At 27.0% G+C, this 20,172-nt stretch overlaps 1 protein-coding gene across 2 annotated transcripts in view; it reads left to right on the top strand.

Annotated features, from left to right (window-relative positions):
* LOC107437113 (centrosomal AT-AC splicing factor) overlaps positions 1-20,172 on the top strand; it is a 41,741-nt gene that overhangs the window by 8,303 nt on the left and 13,266 nt on the right. Inside the window, exons 3-8 of one of the 2 annotated variants that reach the window (XR_015430426.1) lie at positions 545-640; positions 3,110-3,176; positions 3,427-3,489; positions 8,296-8,370; positions 11,211-11,340; positions 13,708-13,793. Coding sequence is in view for 1 of the 2 variants with exons in the window: in XM_016049012.4 (XP_015904498.1) it covers positions 545-640; positions 3,110-3,176; positions 3,427-3,489; positions 8,296-8,370; positions 11,211-11,340 (431 nt within the window). In the remaining variant the exon portion in view is untranslated. The remainder of the gene's footprint in view (positions 1-544; positions 641-3,109; positions 3,177-3,426; positions 3,490-8,295; positions 8,371-11,210; positions 11,341-13,707; positions 13,794-20,172) is intronic. The other variant, XM_016049012.4, reaches the window with a different exon arrangement.

The following is a 20,172-nucleotide window of genomic DNA, read 5'->3' as shown; positions in this document are numbered from 1 at the left end:
CATAAAAAAGATTTGAAAGAATAAAAATGTATTTAAATATACAATTTTTTAAAATTTCAGAACACTTCAATTATTCCTGAAAAATTTAAATTATTTACATATTAAGCAATTAAAAATTATTACAGAATTTGAAATAAAATGAGACTTGGCTTCTAAGTTATATTTATAATTTATTTGGTTGGATAGAAACAGCTGATGCAAAACCAACTGAAGAGCTGTCTGCTGATCAAAGTTTTGTTTTAGGCCAATCTAAAATCATTCATAACTTTTTTAAAAATGTAGATAGAGTGATGATTTTTTTTCAGTCCATTTGAAATAGTTTGAAGTTTCATTATGAACAAAAAAAATTTTCTCGATATTTTGGTCATTCTTTGTTTATCTTTAAAATTTTATACTTAATATTTTATTAAAAAATGATATTAAACTGGACTTGTATTTGATTTGAAAAGAACAATCTGTTTTGTCTTTTTCAAGCTCTGTTTTTATAACTTTCTCTTAAATTTGCTCTATAAGTTTTTTATTAATTAGTTTTTTTATATTTTAGCTCTGATCATTTAATTGCAGTAAAGAAGTATTTGAAATATCATGAAAGGAAAGAAAAGTTTGAACTATTTATTAAGACAGAAGTTGAACTGAATAAGTATGCTTATTAATATAGCAATACATTCAATTTATTAATGTAATAAAACACAATTATTTTTATGTTTTAATTACTTATTTTCATTGTTTAAACTTGGGGCTAACTTTTCAAGTAAGGTTTGGAAAACTCAGCATTTTTCCTAATTAGTTTAGTTTGTAAAAGTAAAACAATTGATTATATTTGAATGTTATTGTTAAGCAATATTCCTAATTTTTTACATAAAGCTTTTATTTGTGTTTTATTTATGAAAATAATTCTTGAATATTTTATTTTGTAAAAAGCAAGCTCACACTGTTTTTGTTTTTCTTTTTATATTCTATGTTCTAAATTATTATTGTTCATTATCCTTTATTGTTCTTGCATTAAAGAGATGCTATATGGGATTCCATATTTTTTGAAGGTGGAGGGGGTGCAGGAAGGTCCTATGTGTTTTGGGAATCACTCATGTTTGATTTAAATTGATAATTGTTAGTAAAATGATGAAATATTCATAGGGTTTAAACATTTGTGTAAAGAAATATCGCAACTTAAATTTTAGTTATCTAAGTCCAGCATTTGATGATTTGCAACAGCCATTTCTAATCACTTTCTTCCATGGTGAAATGTCACCCGTGGGTAATTTCAATGAAATTAAACCCAAATATCAAAATTTCAAACTTAAAAAATTGATTTATCATTTATCTTTTTGAAGTTTGAAATGTATATTTTAATATAGTGCTGCTTGTTTTTTTCCATTCCATTCTTCATTTTGCAATTAAAACTTGAATTTTCAATAGTAAAATGGGGGTATTAAGTTTTTGAAAGAAAATGTAAAAATAATGTCTTAATATTACCTTAAAACAATAAACATTACCTTTACAATACCTTAAAAATTTAAAACAATATTTAATAAAATGATTTCAGTTTATAATAGATGTGAAAATCTTCTGCTGATCCAAGATTTTCCGCTTTTCGTACATTTCTTTGACTATGCTTTTTTTCTCTTTTAAATATCCAAAGTCTGCTTTTTTCTATTATTATTCATTATTCACTTCTGAGAAGGAGAAACCAACTTTTTCATATTCCTCTCCTTTGTAAAATTAAGTGCTGGTAAGGGAGGTAACTGAAAGGAAATGTCATCATAACTCTGAGTGTGTGTCTTAATTGTGATTGATTACATGAGTTGGAGGCAAGTTTTCAAGGTTAGTTTTTTCTGTCGTAGTTTAGAGTATTATTTTGTTAAGGAAATTTCTTAATACTCTCTATTTGTTTTTCTCACCATTTTGCATTTTGTTTCCTGCACAGTGTACAGTAATGCAAAGTTCAAACACGCACTTTGACTGCGCAGAAAGTGTCACATGGGGATAGAGATGCTTACATTGCTTTATGTTGAATCATTATTAGCTTTTTATACTGAAAAAGAAAAGCTAACGTTATAGAAATTTTTTTGGTTGATAGGAGTTACAGGAGTAGATGTTTAGTATAGAGCCGTTAAACCATTAAGAGTTCATGAAAAATATGTAAATGAATAGTTTAATATTTTGTAAGTAAGTAGGGTATCTTATAAGGTTAGTAACTATTCAACTAGCAAAGCTTTAATACAACTATTCAACTAGCAAAGAACATGTTATGAATTTAGATCCATGGGTGCAGATTTGTTATGCTTTTTATTGCATATTTCACTCTGATTTCAATTTATGAAATGTGTATGGGGTATCTAAAAAGCATAAATGCAATTGTGTGGAGATTTTGCATCATTTACTCAGTTACTATCAAACATGTCTTCGCATGCACTTGCACTGGTGATTTGATTATGTTTTCTATTTTAAACCCAATACCAGAGGATAAAATCTGGTGTTACTTTTTTATGAAAAAAATCCATGTAGTGGTACAAGAATGATTGGTTGCGCATGCTCAGTTAAAAGTTTTTTCATATCCAATAATAGATTTTTACATTTTTGTTTTTTAACAACATTGGGAGCCAAAATCCAAATTTAAGTTGTATAATTGAGTATCTACCTATGGAGGTAAAAACCTGTGCACAAACTTGTTAAAATCTTAGGGCATGTTATCAATGCTGTGTCACATCAAATAACTTGCTATTTGAGTGTTTTCTTTATTGTTATTGCATCATGTGTTCAATATAATTTTAAAGAATTTGAAATTTCATTACGTTCTTAGAGTCTGAAGATAAATTTTTTTAACTGTCCTAATTTTTAATATGTGTTCAGCAACACGTATAGTTTTAATTACAGCTTTCAGGTTTGGTTCTCTTTTTTAATTGTTGAAGCTATTTATGTGTCTGCTTTGTCCCATTGCATATTTTTTCGTCAAACCTTTTGTAAGATTTAAAAATGAGAAGTAAGCCAGCTTAGCTTTGAAAAATATGTTAATAAATTATTCTGTTGTAATTTAAACCTGCTCCTCCTTTTTATTATTAAAACTTTCTATCATATTTTTGATTCGGCTGATAATAATTTTAATTTTTAGATTCTTAGAAAGAATTCCTGAGGCAAGAGATACATATCTAAAAAAACTAGATCTGCTCAACATGAAGGTAGATTTTTCTTTTTACTTTTTTCAGTTACTTGCATATCAGAACTTTATTGTTTCATAATTTTTGAATTCTCTTATTTGATTTAACATTAAATTAGAGAAAATGAAACTTGATGCTCATGTTTAACGCAGGTGTTTAGTGTGGTGATTTATGTATTTTGTTCAAAGTTAATTCAAATATTCTTGTATGACAGTAGCTGTTTTTTCTTGTTTTAGTAAAAAGTTAAGGCTATTTTTTGTACTTTTTTCAGGATATTCAGTCCATAAGAGATGTCGAAGAGCAGAGAAAAAAATTGGTTGGAGAAACTGTTCAGGTATTTTTAAAAATTATGTTTTCAGAATAAGTTTATTGATGTGGTAATTACATTTTTGTTATATTTAAGTTTCCTTTTTATTCTTTGATAATTTTTCATAATTGTTATTTTTATAGGATTTGTTCTGTACCATAAAATATATTACTTAGTGAAAAGTGAGGTGATTTTGGGACACTCACATTTTTTAGAGTTGATTGGCTTTTAACAATAGAAAAAAATATAGTAATTGTTCAAGAATTTTTTGAAAGTATAAGTTATAAAACAAATTTAATTTTTGTGATAACTTATTCACATTGATATATAAGAGTTAAGATCTCATTGTATTTCTGTTGCTCTCTGTGAGGAACCTTGCCAAATCTTATCTGAAGTACATATTTAAGGTATTATTATCAATAAACTAAGTTAATTTTCAGATTCTTATTACAATGAACATATTTTATTTATAATTAAATGAGAAATCAAATTTTAAAAAATATCCAACTTCAAAACGAAGTTTCTGTTAATTTGTTCGATGGTTTTTAAGGTTAAATTATAAATTATAGTAATATAATTAATGATAATATTAGAATTCATAGTATTAATAAAATTAATAATAACAGAATTAATTATAATATTATTACCTGTAACTCTTAAAAATTTAATACTTTTATTCCATATCTTTTTTTAAATATTTTTTCCTAGAAACTGTGACAATAATTAGGTTTTGAAAATTTCTATAGATATTTAAAAAATTTTTTATCTATAAGTTCAATATCAAAAAGTTTACTATGTGCTAGAATAATGTTTTATTTGCTTTTAAGGCAATAAATTAGCTATCCCAAAGTCACCACACCTAAAGTGATGATTTTGTGATAGAGAAAACATTTTTTTTACATTTTACTTAACATTTAAAATTAAGTTTTACTTACGATTTTAAAAAAAGAGTTATGATAGAATTTGAAAAGCATTTAGAGCTTTACTTACAATTTAAAAATTAATAAACGAAAGTGTCTCAAAGTAATTCTACTTTATGATACAGTTTCTGCTTACAACTTACTGTAATGCTCTAAGGCCTTTAAAGTATATTTGAAATTTCTGTGTTCTTTGAGCTCAATTTTTTTTCAAAGGGAAAGTTTTTAACTTATTGTCTTATGTCATCATAATATTATTTTAAGTTGTTCAAACAACTCTCCGTTACAGCTCTGTTATATTTTATGTTTTTGTTATTGTTTGGAAAAGTTAAATTTATTAAAAAAAACGTAAGATTTACATTTTATATATGCTATATTGTCACTAACATGTTAAATTACACAAACTGATTTTCTTCAAAAAAATTTTAAATTATTCAAATCAGATTTTGAGTTAACTTTATCTCTTAATTCAGTTTTAATATTGTTTTGGTTTTCATTTAACATTACTCTTTTTATTATCAATATGAAAAGTTGGTCACTTGATTTATAATATCTTTTAAAACACAAAAGCATATACAGTGCAGAACCCGTTATCCGGAAATCAGAAAACCAAAAAACCGGAACGAAATTCGAGAATTTTCCCGCCATTTTTAAAAAAAAAAAATTTTTTTTAATTGTTTGTTTAATTGTTTTTAATTGTTTAAATTTTTTTAAAATTTTTGTTCTTTTCTTGTACTGTAATCATCCAAGATTTACTTCTTCTATTTCTGCTTTTACAAAATTAATATATTCTTTATTATCTTGCATTCTTTTTCTGTTTGTATTACAGTGCATCAAGCAGACCCATTTGATAAAAAAATAATTATATTAATAATTACATTAATAATACAATTAATTTCTGTACTCTTTCTGATTTTTATGTATTTAATGTATTTTTTAATGACTTAAATGTTTCTTGTTTAAAATTTCTTTTTAACTTTATAAACTCAATCAATAAAAAATAATTTTGAACCCTGTGATGAAATACTTCATTATGTGTAATTGTATGTATGAATGATGTATTTACAGGAAAAATGCTGAATGATGTCCAAAAATTTATTTTATTTATTTGTTTATTTTTTTTTTAGTTCTTTCAGTTTACCTAACAATGCCCAAGTTACAATTTCTGAGTGATATTTTAAATATTAATGAATGATCGAAAATCAGCAGGAGGAATTTCTGAAACAAATTCTGTTTGAGCATTTTTTCTGTCATTTTAAAAAGGCAAAAAATTTGAAATACCATACAAAATGTCAAAAAAAGAAAGAAAAAACGGTATCGGAAAAAACATATTCTTACAGTTGAAATAATAAGATGTTTTTAAATAAAATAATTATTACCTAAAAATATTATTATATCAATATTATAAAAATATTAGTATTAGAAAATTATAATTATTTTTGAACTGTCCTTAAAAAAAGGAACTCAGGTCCAATGAGGTAACTTAGGATTAAGGAATATTCTTGGTCATTTTCAAATAATTATGATTAATATTTCCCATCTAATTTGATATGAAAATTTTTTTATAAGAGAACAATAATTTGATTTAAACTTAATCTTGTAAGTAATAAAAGTTCACTTATAAATGGAAATTTCAATTTCCTTATAATTGCTTTATAATTTGTAATTCTAAATCAATTATAAGGGTACTAGGTGCTTCATTTAGCATTTATTTATTTTAATATCTAATTTTGCTATTAAAGTATTGTGCAATTATTATTTTATTGGCTTCATAGAGGTAGAAGCAAGGAAAATGATATTACTTGATTCTTTCATGCAGTTGGACCTTTTTATCTCGAATCTCACGGGAAAGTCAAAAAATTTGAGCTAAAAAGGTTTTGAGTTATACAGGTACTTTAAAAAATAAAATTTAATTAATAAATTATTAAAAGTGCTTTCATTGTTTTTAGTAGAAAAATATAGGCATTTCTGTAAATTAATAACACCACATACATCTATTTACATAAAAAATTTTTTTACATGCCTTTAACACTGAATCTTTTAAATAATCAATAATAATTCTAATAATCTTTCAAAGATAATAAATCTTTCAAAGATTTTTGACGTCTTACCTTCTTTACTTCGAAAATTCTTTTAAGGTTAGAGAAAGCAGCGAATCCCTTATAGCCAATATTTTCCAATGATTCAAGAGAAGTTTGTAAGAGTTCTAGCTTTTTCTGCCTCTTTTGGTTCATTAATATGATCTTCAGCTTCTTCCTCTTTATCTGATATTCCTTTGACACTATCTATGATTTCCGCATTTATCAATGTTCCGCCAGGCAGTTGTCCACTTGTAAAAAATCTTCAAAATGAATCTCAACATTAAATCCTGATTTTATTGCATTTCATTCACGGAAATCTAGCACTGCATTTCCAGTGTCAACAGTTTCTTCATCTTTACTAATGCCTTCAACCTCTTTTTCATCATCTTCACAGCTGTTCTTAAAACCAGCCTTTTTAAAACCATTTTGGATAGTTTTCAGAGACACATTTCTCCAGGCATAATCAGTCATTCTGATAGCATCCAACACATTTATATTTGGACAAGAACTTTTTTCATCTATGGCATCTACAATTTTGCATACCAACTGTTTTCTATAATTTACTTTAAAACTCCTAATTATGCCTTGATCCATTGGTTGAAATTTTGAGGTGGTGTTTGCAGGAAAACATATTTTTCAAGTTAGGCAGATTGTTATGTGCAGTGCAGTTGTCTATGAAAAGAATAATTCTTCTCTTTTTCACTTGCATAGATTTGTCTAAGGAATTGAGCCAATTGCCAAATATTTCACTTGTCATCTGAGCTTTCCTGTTGGCTTTGTACTTGAAAGAGAAAGATTTAACTTTAGCAAAGCAACCGAACGTCCTATCATGAGAGGAGGAAGACTCTCTAATTCATCTTTGTTGGCAGCTAAGAGTAATGCCAAATGAACTTTGCTTTGTTTTCTGCCTCTGCACTCTTCATCCTTAAACATGGCTGTTTTGTCAAGCAAGCATTGATAAAATAGTTCTGCTTTATCTGCATTGAAAATATTCTTTAGTTCGTATCCTTTCACTAGAGCAGGAATGTTTTTTATCCATTGTTGACACACACTTTCCAGAACAGATCCACAGTTCCGCTGATAAAGAAAGTTATGTTGTTTGGGCATTTGTACTCTATTATTAGAAATTCGAGAAACAGAGGTTTTGAAAGAAAAAAAAATTTGAGACAAACACTGAAAATACATTGAATTTAGATTGTAAATGTAGAGAATTTTAGAAATTTTGAGATATAGAAGTTTGTGAAATAAAGAGGTTCGAGATAAACAGGTTCAACTGTACAATTGTATATTTTCTATTTAATAACAAAATTATATTAATTAACTGCAGTAATTTAAATATTTGCTGTGAATAAGTGGAAAAAGGAAAATTATTTGAGCTGTTCAATACCTATTTGTTCTACCTGATTGAACATTAGATAGGTTTTCTTAATATCAGCTACAATTTAACTAATATCTAACAACATAAAATTTATTAATAATAATTAAATTTATTGATGAATAATGTGATTACAGTAACTTTAGCATGGTGGTTAAAAATTAGAATTTTCATAGCAAAAATAAGTTATATTTATTTATTAAATACATTGTGAGGTTTTTGATTTTTTTCTTTTTTATAATTAAAAAGACATTTAATTGTTTTTGCTGATTTCTGTATAGTTTCCACTTTTCTTCAAAAGTGTAATTGCTAGAAACATTTTCAAATTTGTGTGATCTATCAAGAATGCATAATTATTGATTTTGAAGGATGATGCTAACTATGTTTAATACGTTTTATATACTTTTAGAATTTTTTTAATGTGTTCATTATAATGTTTTCAATGAAATATTTATTTTAGAATTCTGTGTCAAGTAATGGTGCCAGTGCTGTGATTCCTGTTACACAATCTCATTCTACAAATAACAATTTGATGGTAAATTCTTTAAATTTGTGCTATGAATTGATGGTTTTACTGTTTTGTTATTGTAATGTGTTCAAAACAATACAGACTTGATTTTTCTTTGTATATAGTTGTGGTTTTCTATTTTCATACAGGGTTCTTATTTTAATATTTAAGGTTAAATACTTTAAATCAAAACAAAGCGCAGTGAAAAATAAAATGTACTAATTTTAAATAAATTTCAATGTAATGATTAAATTTTTACATTCTGAATTTTAATCTTTTGTTTCAAGTGACTGACCTGAAATATACTATATAATACTAGTGGTAAATCAAGACATAAGATTAAATATAATTTTTTAAAAATCTTAATAGACAGGCGTTTTTAAGTGGATTAGAATTCAAAGCTCATCTAAGTATGAAGTGGAATTAATTTCATCAATGAACACCCAAAGTTTAGTTATTTGTTGTGAATTATTAAGTTATATTTTAAAAACATATATTTTATGCATATCAAATAAACATTATGCGAACATATATTTTAAAAATTAGAATCATGAAAAAAATAATGAATATTTGTCCAAAAAAGCATCTGACCTTAATTATTTGTGTGTATACTAATAATATGAATTTTTTTTTAATGGTTTAAGAAAAATAGTCAGAGTTTGTTTAAAATGTTTTTTTTTTTTTTAAATAAATTATTTCGTTATTTTATAATAATTATTATTTAAATTATATTATTTATTTATTTATTTAAGACTGCAATAGGCTAACAAGAATATTGCCAATTATTCTTTATTTTTTGAACCATAAGTATCAAAACATACATATACTATTTTATATGTTTATATTTATGCAGCTTATTTGTCTTTTTTTAAAATTTATTTTCATTCTATCAATTTTAATTATTTCATTATTTCAATAAGTATATTTAAAATATTGAGTTATTATAGTTTTTAATTATGTTCACATGTGTATGGTACAAAAGTGACTACTTTTGAATTCTTTATTACAAATATTAATCAATAGGTAAATGTAAAATACTTTCTAATGGTTTAGTTACTTTCAATTTAGAGCAAAAATTATTAATTAACGTATTATAAAAAACTTTTTTTACAAGTATTTCACATTTCAAGGCATATAGTTTTCACCATTCTTTTGTTTTTGAACTCATCAATTATTATTCATTAACTATAACTTCCATCCTAAGCAAGGCAGAGTGTCTCCAATAAGAAGGCCAAAATATATCTTCTTTCTTAGTATTGCGGAAAAGCAGTCCAGAGAAGAGTTACTTTAAATTTAGTTTATAAAATACATGTGTGGTTGTGCTATTCTTCTTTTTATCCTGAATAATTAGAAAATTTTTTCTAGTACTTCATTTTTTCATTCTTCAAAAGAATAATTGCATTAAATTGTTATTACGATTATCATTATTGACATTAAAGAGTAATATTTAATATTTTGAAGCTTTTATTATTAAATTTATAAATAAAAAGTTCTTTTGAGTTTTTAAAAAAATTAAATTAAAATAATACCTATATTTTTTCTGACTGAAATTCTTTTGCAATCTTTTATAATTGATCCAAGAAATAAAATAAAATTTATAACTGTTTGAGTCACAATTGGCTGGTTTATACCAATGGGATTCAGGGTATTTTTTTTTAAGAAAAAAAATTATTTTTGATAACACAATTTTCTATTTGTGTAATAACTTTTAGTTTAAATTTGACCAAATGAAAAACAGTAAGTTTTGCTATTAAAATCTTTTACATTTTGCATTTAATTGCTTTAGAATTAGTGTAACTTTTAATGAACTTTAATTAGTAATTTTTAAATGTTTCTGCATCATTGCAGTGCTGCATATATATATATATATATATATATAAATTAACTTATGCAAGGAAATATTATATGTAAGAAAATATATATTGACAAGCAAAGGGAAACTCACACTTTTACCTGCTTTATTATTAAAATATTTAGATATTAAATTTTTATTTCTAAGTTAGGTGAAGTTGCAAATTGATGAATATGCATATTTCAAGTCTTTGGTTACTCTTTTTTATCATGTTAGCATGCTTATTGTACGAAGGGAGATATTTCTTGATAGTTGATTAAACATATTAATTAACAATTGAAAAACATGTTGGGAAATATTTTTCATGTTTTAATTACTTTTAATTTAATGCGTAAAATATTATTTAAACTTTTGTTTTAAATAAGTAAAAAAAAAGGATTTTTTTTCTTTGGAATCAAACTGGTTTTTTCCCAACTCGGGTTAGGAAAAAGGGTTTAGATAGTACAGGTTTTGTCCACAGATTTCATTATTATGTTCAAAACCTTACTAACCCTAGTAATATTTTTTATTTTATTTGTTGTTTATAAATAAATAAATATAACTTTTCATTAATCATATTGTTTTAGTAGATTGACCTGTTACATATAAAAAAGTAAATTGCAGAGACAGTCATTTTATATAAAATAGAAATGCTTAAAAATATTACATGCTATTGTTTGTTATTGTGTAATACTTAATGCTTGATAAATTCAATTTCGAAAAAAATTAGGGCATACTTCTAGTGCAATAGATTCCTATATGAGCAAAAAAAATTCTGGTAGTATCAGAAACCATGTTTCAAATATTAAACTGTAAGTAGGATTAAATAATCAATAATAATTAATCATTTTAATAAATAATCAATAATAACAGATAATTTTCATAAATAATCAATAATAGTGGAATATTATATATTGATTCAATATTGTAATATTATATATTGATTATTATATATTGGAATATTATATATATTATTATAATTGGAATATTATATATTGATTCAGAAAAATGTGATTTAATGTTTTCTAAATTTTAGGTGTCTGTAAATAAACCCGTTGAGCCACTTCCACCCTGGCTTTTAGATGGGAAAGAACATAATCTTTCACATTTGAATATTAGCATTACTCCGGTGATTGGTCCTACAATAGATACATTAACAAAACATGGTAAGTAATTTATATCTGCTAGAATAGGGGTTGCAAAAGTTGTGCAGTTGGCATTACATTTCTTTAAAGACTATAAAGGTTTTTAATTTTAGCTCATATTTGATATCTATATGAAGTTTAGATCAAGCTTTAGAATTTTATTTTATGGTGAAATTTATCGTTATACAGAGTATTGAAGTATTGAAACTAAAGTAATCTTTAAATTTATCCCTGTTTTTGTATCAGAGATATTCTAGTTTTTTTTTCCATTCCTTTTTATGTCAGGATGTGTTTTTACTAACTGCTTATAAAGCACACACCATTCTTTTTGAATTTAGATGATAACGAACGTGAACACTAATTTAAATAATAATGGACTTTATAAATACAAGTATTTCATTACAGACATAGACTTCTCTGTGTCTCGTCTTTTGAAAATGTTTGTGATCAAAAGCAAGATGAAAAAAAAATTTATTAAAAATGTCGGGGAACGGAAGTAAGATTTTTTTACATATCATAAAACAAAAATCAGATAAAAAAATATTTTTTCATTTTCTGGCAATGTTTCTATCAATATTTTCTCAACCCCCTTTTTAAAGAAACCTTAAACTCTCTCTCTTTATTAGACGTGCTCCACACTTAAAGAAACACTTACCTACAGAGAAAGCTAGCCTTGCCTGTTATTGCAAGATAATGAAATTTCACTTTCTCTGCTTTTGAGCAGCAAAGGTGTGTTGCTTCAGCCAGGGCAAGTTAATTCCCTTGATAAAACCCATTTGCAAAAGTCCATAGAATGAAAGCAGAAAATTTGTGCTATGTGTAAGAATGATGTGTAAGGATTGTCAAAATTAGAATGATTCTATAGTTATTAGTGTTAATGTTGCTCCCTTTTAAAAAATGTCTTTGTATGAGTTTAAATTGAAAAAGAAGGTATTTTTTTAGTCAACTGAAGAAAATCTTAAATAAAATTTTGAGCATCGAGTTCAGAGAAATAAAGTTATTTATTACATGATAATTATTCTCAATTTTCAAATTACTTTCGACCAAAAATTACACTTTTTCCCGTCCTGAACAAAACTTTCCCCTTTTTCTATTCAAAGAAATAAAGATCCCTTTTTAATACAAAAAATTTGGTAGTTTCGAATTTTTAATATTGTCAAACATGAAATTGTAAAAAAATCAGAATGCTATTTTTCATGAAGCTCCCAACAAGTGAAGAAAAAATGAAGTATGAAGGCCCATTTTAATTAAATTTTGTCCACATTGATGTTTGGACCTTTGAAACTGATTTTGTTACTGTACAGTGTGTCAAAAAAAGGTAACAACCTAAATAGCTCTTGATCTAATAATTGGATCTTCATGTTCTAGTACTGAAACTCGAGGAGGTGACCTTGAAGTTACTAATTAATTAGTGCATATGATATTTTAAGTTACAGAATCAGACACAAAAACATACTCTTTCTAAATAAAGATACCTTTTTTCCATGGATTTTGGATTTCAGTTACAAAATCAAACACAAAAACATACTCTTTCTAAGTAAAGATACCTTTTATCCATGGATTCAGATTTCTGACCCTCAAAACAAAGAGTAGCAGCAATCTGGGAAATATGGTGCCCATAGTTTGGTTCGGAGAGCGATCCGAAGTTTCGACCCCTTAATGTTAATTTTACTTTTTGCTTATTTCACCATATCTCAAGATTTTTTTAAGCGACTTAAATTAGTTTCTGAGATCTCTTTTAAAGAAGTAAAACTTTTAAAATTTGATTTCTCAGGAACTATTCAGCCAATTTTGTCCAAATATCGTATTTTGCCACGTAGAAATACATACTTTAAAATGAGTAAAAAATTTTATATATTAAAATTCAAAATTGTTTGACTATTATTAAAATAAAAGAATGAAAAATTATAAATATTTACTAAAATATATTTTTACATTGAAATCTTTGGAAAAACGAATTTATAATTGTGTGCAAAAAATTTTCCATTTGCTTAGAAATATCTCGAAATATGTCAAAATTCGCAAAAAGTAAAATTAATATTCAGAGGTCGAAGCTTTGGATCGGTTTCCTGACCAAAGTATTGGGACCCCAGATTGTGGCTACCCTCTATATTTTGGGAGTCAGAAATCTGAATTCTTTTAAAAAACGGTATGTTTATCCAGAGAAAGTACTTTTTTGTGTCTGATTTTGTAACTTAAAATATTTTTGTACTAATTAATTAGCATATTGGAAGTCACCTCCTCAAGCCATGAAGATAAAGGCCTATAACATGATCTGATCATTAGATCAAAAATTATTCAGAGTGGTCCGTTTTTTTTTTTTTTTTTGGCACACTGTAGATTGGTTTTGTTTTGATTGATGTGTTTCCTCAAATGTTGAATCTGTAGATTTTAGCGGTCAAAATCTAAGAAAATAGCCTTATTTAGAAGATTTTTGAATGACGTTTGACCTTCGGTGTAAAAGTCCACAATAGGTATTTATATTTTAATACTTAGAATGAAAGTTTTAATAAAAAATTTGATCAAAATAACCATCCATGCCATGGTTCACATATTTAACAGAAAGTATTGCCACATGTGTGTTTTTCTCAAAATTTCAAAGAATCTCAGTTTTTTGTTGTAGAAAAAAAAACATGTATTTAAGTTTTATGCAAAGAATTTTTCCAGAAAATTTCAACCAGGTTAGAAATGTCTATCAAGTTTGTTTGATTTTTTTTGAAAAAAAAACTGACTCTTAATTTTAATAATTAGGAGCATGTATATATATTTTCTTATGATTTATGTATAATTTTCTAGATGTAATTTTTGGGCTAATGGACATACTTAAATTCTTCAGATTCACTTTCATTCTTTCTGAATCACGATTCTTATTAACCCAATTTATGAAGCAGTGAATGAATGAAAACTTTTATTATTGAATCTCACATGCATATTCGAATGAAAGTGACTTACAAATTACATATCAGGATTTGTGTTAAAAATGTTTATGAATAATGCATCACCATATGGATGAACCATCACACCACTACAATTTATATTCAAGGGACTTGTGACTTCATGCAACTTGTTATTTCACTCATTTCTCAAATTGTATTATTTGCTATTCATATCAAATAATCACAATTTTATTACAATTTGCAAGTCACACATTGGGATTTATAATTTTTTTCTATATCAGAGGCCTGCAGCAGGCTTCATATTAATTCATTGTACAGATTGCGAATCAAGATTTGCTTGATTTTTAAAATTTCACATTGCGGTTATTTAAAAGCATGAGTAATAACCATTAATATACAGATTATGGAGAGAGAGAAGCTTTTGTTTCTTGCCTACCTATGATTTAAAGCATATTTGTAAATTGAAGCATTAAAATCTGAGATTTTCACAAATAATAAAAAAGCAATGAATTTCAAAATTTTTAAATATTTTCTTGAAGCTTAGGTTTTTTTCATGCATTTTTATTATCACTGCTTACGAATGTTGCAAAACTGTGTCAAAAATTGAGATCCTTTGAGAAATTTTCATTCTTTATATTACATCAATTTACTGTATTATATGCTTTTATGATATTCATTTAGTGAAGAGATTTATTTTTGCCATGCTTGGTGGCATATGTTATATGTTGGGGTTATCTGTTTCTGACTTATAACTGTGTATATATAGATACATATAGTGATTCAAATATGTCAAAAATGTAAAAGCAGATAAAGGGGACCTAATCAGCATATTTCACAAAGGAATATATGTGCAGAAATGCCGTGTTAAGCCGATAGAGAGCACTGTTCCTTACTAACGTTGCTTGCTATGTTAATGTCGATTACTTTTGAGCAGCTATTGTTAACTGTAATTGATTGTAATTTGATTAATAAACTTATTGATTCTTAGGTATTGTAAACTGTTCATTAATCATTGTTTCTTTTTGTCGAACTTGGAATATTTATTTACTTATGTTTCCTGCTGCTTTACATTTCAGTGCTTTTGCACTGTATTTTTGCCTCAACACTCTTCTACAAAATCAGTTTGCAATCAAAATATAATCAATTACAGTTTGCAACAGCTGTTTGAAAGAGCGATGACCAACAAGGGTACAAGATTCACATCGCGGCATGGATTGTTGTATACTCAGCAACAGCAGTATCAGCTTAACTGGGTATTTCCACTCACACCTTTCATAAAATATGCTTATTTAGGTCCTCTCTACCTGCTTTTATATGATTATTTGATGCATATTTTCTGAGCCACGCTGTATACATATATATATATATATATATATATATATATATATATATATATATATATATATAAATGGCAGTTATACATAAGATAGAAAGTCAAGGAAAACAGGAAAAAGAAAAGAAGAAAAAAAGATTTTTAATAAAAGAAGAAAAAATATTTAAAAATGAAAAAAAAAATATTCAAAAATTGGAGAAGTTAACTACAAAAAGATAGAATCCTGTGGTAATCTGAAAAGGGTGTATATATAACTGTAAAGATAGTGCTTTCTGAGATAGTATTAATGTAGCCAAAGCAAAAATTATGAATGCAATAGTGTTTATGAGCACCAAAAAAAAAAAAAAAAAAAAGAGACAGGGGTGAGATTCTTCCGCGGATTCGCGGATTTCCGCTTTTTCTCAGATTTTTCCATTTCTCCCGCTAATTTCCGCTGAAATTTTTTTTTGCACAAGTTAAAATATTTTATGAGGAATTTAATTTTCCGCGGAGCGAAATTATTGAAGTCCTCATTCCTCCCTCTGAAGTTTCTCTATAAATCATTTCCTTGGGATAAAACAGGTTGACCTTTATACAGGGATGAGATTTTTTTCGCTTTTGTCTCTCGCATTTCAGCCTTTTTATCAAAAACTCAGATTCTCTAAAAGTTTCGTTTTTTTTTTTTAATTTATTTATAAATGTCCCGTTTTTTTTTTTTTAAATTCAGTCGTTGAAGTCAAATAATTATATTTATTTACGATTTTCAAAGAAAAATAGAAAATTCAAACTACGTCCTAGCTGCTAACCCTTCCACATGTTTACTTATATTAGTTGTTTTCTCCGATTTCACGCACAGAAAATAAGATTTTCCGTATTTTTTATCCGTCGGCGGAATAGCTCGTATTTTCGTAATTTAGACGTCGCTGCTTCTTGTATTCTGGAGTGAAAGCAAACAAAAAAAGCGGAAAAAAATAGAGGTGGATTTGCGGGGAAAATATTTATTTGCTCATTCAATTAATCTTGTAAATTTTTATTTATTGTGTAAACGAAAAACAATTCAAACAAGCCTTTTAGAAATCCCAAGTCCAGACTCTGCAAATCCAATGTCGTGATTCGTTTTTGCGGTTGCAATATCGCGCGATTTCAAAATTATGCATCTTGATCTAAAAATTACGCATCATGATTTGTATTTTCGTATTTTTTTAAATTCGATGTAGAGTTTCATATTCACGTGATTTAAAAGCCTCATATCGGGATTTATAATCACATGGCTTACAAGTTTAAAAATCGCACTTTTTTTGTCAAATTTTTGTTTATATATATATGTATATATTCTTGGATTTCCTCTTTTTTACTTTCTGACTACTCTCATCCCTGAAGAGACCAATTTGTTTTGTTATTGTATAAAGTTAAAATGTCGCAAAAATTCAAGAAAAAATTCAGAATAAAGCACAAATAGGAGCATATAAAACAAGAAGGGAGAACAATGTCATGTACTTATGAATAACTTGTAAAATTATTTTAAAATATGTTACAAAATATGAAAAAAGCATAAATAGAGAGTAGTGGATATATTTTTTAAGGTGCATTCGTACTGAAGTTAAAAGAACCACATTGGATTAGCCTGAAAACTGGGTTTGTTCTAGGTAATAATATATTATACTGTATAATTCGAATCATATAATTAATAAAGTATTGAATTTTAAATACAAATGTAGTTTTGGGGCAGCATTTTGAAGCATCAGAAACCGATGATTTAGCATTAAGTAGTGAAGGCGATTAAGACAATAAAGATTCTTCAGTCATCTGCAAGCAAAAATCAGCAACCAAGGCAGGAGTAGTTCTAGAAACTCAAAGTAAATTGCAATATTTTACTCCCCGTCTCTCAGAAATTTTTGATTGATGTAAAATAACCTATAGAAAAGGGTTCTTTTTGTTTTAATAGTTGCTCTTGAAGACTTTGGGTTAGATACAAAAAACTTGGTTTTAAATCCTGTTTTACCACATATTAGAAACAAATTGGAGTGAAAAGACACAAAAACTCAGCATAGATTTAACCAAAAGAAATGCCAAAAATTTGTGTTACATTCGGATGAAAAATTGCTTCCCTCCTAAGTGTCAGTATTGAAAAGATAAATAGACTACCATTAATAGTAGCCTTTTGAGGTAAAGAACAATTGTTTGAAAGCCCTTAAAATCTCTACATTATCTGTGGAAGATCAGACCGTGGCTGTTTACGAAGTAGTGTTAAAACGTATATAACAGATGCAGCACTTTGTTATGATATAACAGCAAGCAACACAAGTCAAATGAATGGTGCCTGTATAAATCTTGAAAAATTGTTCAATCGTAATTTGTTATACCTTCATCATATTTTGGAACCTCTTTTGATTCAGCCATGAATGCATATTCTGGTCCAGACATAGCATTTTTTGAAAGATTTAGAGAAACTTGGTCATAATTGTCAAGAATATTTACATAACTTGTAATACAGATTCTCCTGATGATCTTCGCTCTACCATTCTTATGCTAACTTTGTATGCAGAAACATCTCCCAGATGATTATTGAGAATTGTTGGAGCTAACTACGATCTTTCTTGATAGCATTCCAAATAAGCGGAATATCATTGCATATGCTAAATCAATGGCAAAGGCAATTTATGTACTCTGTATTTACCTATTTTAAAATCAGCTGCGATTGTCCAACAGAGAAAATAATTCGATAAAAAGATTGTGTATTTCATTGCTTGAGTGCTGTTGGAGAAATCAGTAAGGCTGCTGTTCAAAACTTTTCCAACCATTTCTGGTACTTAACTCGCAAAACTGTAACTTTTGCCTTATTTGATGATAATGTTTCAACCACCTTTAAGATAAATGTGGCTCAAGCTATGCTGGATGCAGATGTATAAGAAAAAGATGAAAAAGAAATATTTAAAATAATGCGACACATTCCATGCCAAAATGATATTTCTTCCTTCTATAGAAAATCCTTTTTCATCGCTTTTAACCATCATTATAAACATTTTCTATTAGTACCGACTTCCTTAAAAAGGATCCTTCAGCATGGAAGGCTAATTACAAAACTAGAAAGGAAAATCTTGAGAAGATAGAGGTCAGGAATGATACAGAAAGATTAGTTAAACTAATTCAAGAATATAGTAGCCAAAAATAAAAATGAGAGACAATTTTTTTTACAAATTGTTGTCAAATATAGTTAATTGTTGTCAAATATAGTTACCCCAACTGCTACTAAATCCTCTCTTGGAAAAATATAATGTTCAATGCTCATTTGTTCTCATGATTCTATTGAAATTATACCCTGCGTTTCCATTTTTAAAATTGTGATGTTGAAAATTGGTAATTAAAAAATATTCTTGTTTTTTTTTTTCAATGATTGTTTGCAGTTGTCTCGCTTCAAGTGAAATTTATTAGAGAATGCTATTTTGTTGATTAAAACAAGAGTAGAGGGGGAAATCAGCCATTTTTTTTTAAATTCAATTTATCAGACAATTAGACTAATTTTGCATAAATTTTGTATTTTGCAATGTAAACTTATGTTCTGTTAAATGATGTCAAAAATTGTATTCCTTACAATTAAATTTTTTTCGACTATTATTAAACAAAATAATAAAAAATAATTAATGTTTTTTTAAATTTATTTCTTGCATGAAATTATCTTTGGTAAGCGAATTTTATAATTTTGTGTAAGAATTTTTCAATTTGTTTAAAAGTTCTTGAAGTCTGTCAAGTTACAAAAAAAGTAAAACTAACATTAAGGGGTCCAAACTTTGGATCGCTCTCCTGACAAAAGTATGGGGACCATATATCCCAGATTGTCGCTACCCGCTATGTTTTGAAAGTCAAAAATTCAAATTCGTGGAAGAAAAGGTATGTTTATTTAAAGAGAGTATTTTGTTTCTGATTTCATAACTTAAAATGTCGTCTGCACTAATTAATTAGCATATTTGAGGTCATCCCCTTGAGTTTGAGTGCTAGAACGTGAAGATGCAATTATTAGATCAAAAGTCATTCAGGGTAGTTCATTTTTTTATTGCACTGTAAGTAACAAAATCAGTTTCAAATGTCAAACATCAATGTGGAGGAAATGTAATGAAAATCGGTCTTCATACTTTGTTTTTCTTTACTTGTCGGGAGCTCCATGAAAAATAGCATTAAGATTTTTTTACAATTTGACAATATTAAAAATTTGAAACTACCAAATTTTCAGTATACCGTTAAAAATATCTCGAGATATGTCGACATGCGCAAAAAGTAAAATGAACATTAAGAGGTCCAAACTTTGGATCACTCTCTTGACCAATTTATGGGAACCATATTTCCCAGATTGTGGCTATCTCCTATATTCCGGATGTAAGAAATCCAAATCTGTCGGAAAAAAGGGTATGTTTATTCAGAGAAAGTACAGTTTTGTGTCTTGATTTCGTAACTCAAAATATAGCCTCCACTAATTAATTAATATATTTTAGAACTTACCATCAAATCATGAAGTCACTCCCTCGATGATTATATCAAAATTTATTCAGGGTGGTCCTTTTTTTGCACTCTGTACAATAGTCCATTTTTTAGGGCGGGGGGAGAATTCAGCACTGCTTGTGATAAATGAATTAAACGTAATTAATCATT

This window comes from Parasteatoda tepidariorum, chromosome 11 (assembly GCF_982258835.1).
Source record: "Parasteatoda tepidariorum strain Cologne lab strain chromosome 11, Ptep-v5.0, whole genome shotgun sequence".
Classification (NCBI taxonomy): domain Eukaryota; kingdom Metazoa; phylum Arthropoda; class Arachnida; order Araneae; family Theridiidae; genus Parasteatoda; species Parasteatoda tepidariorum.
The sequence above is the reverse complement of the archived record's forward strand: the minus strand, read 5'-3'. Positions and strand labels throughout refer to the sequence as shown.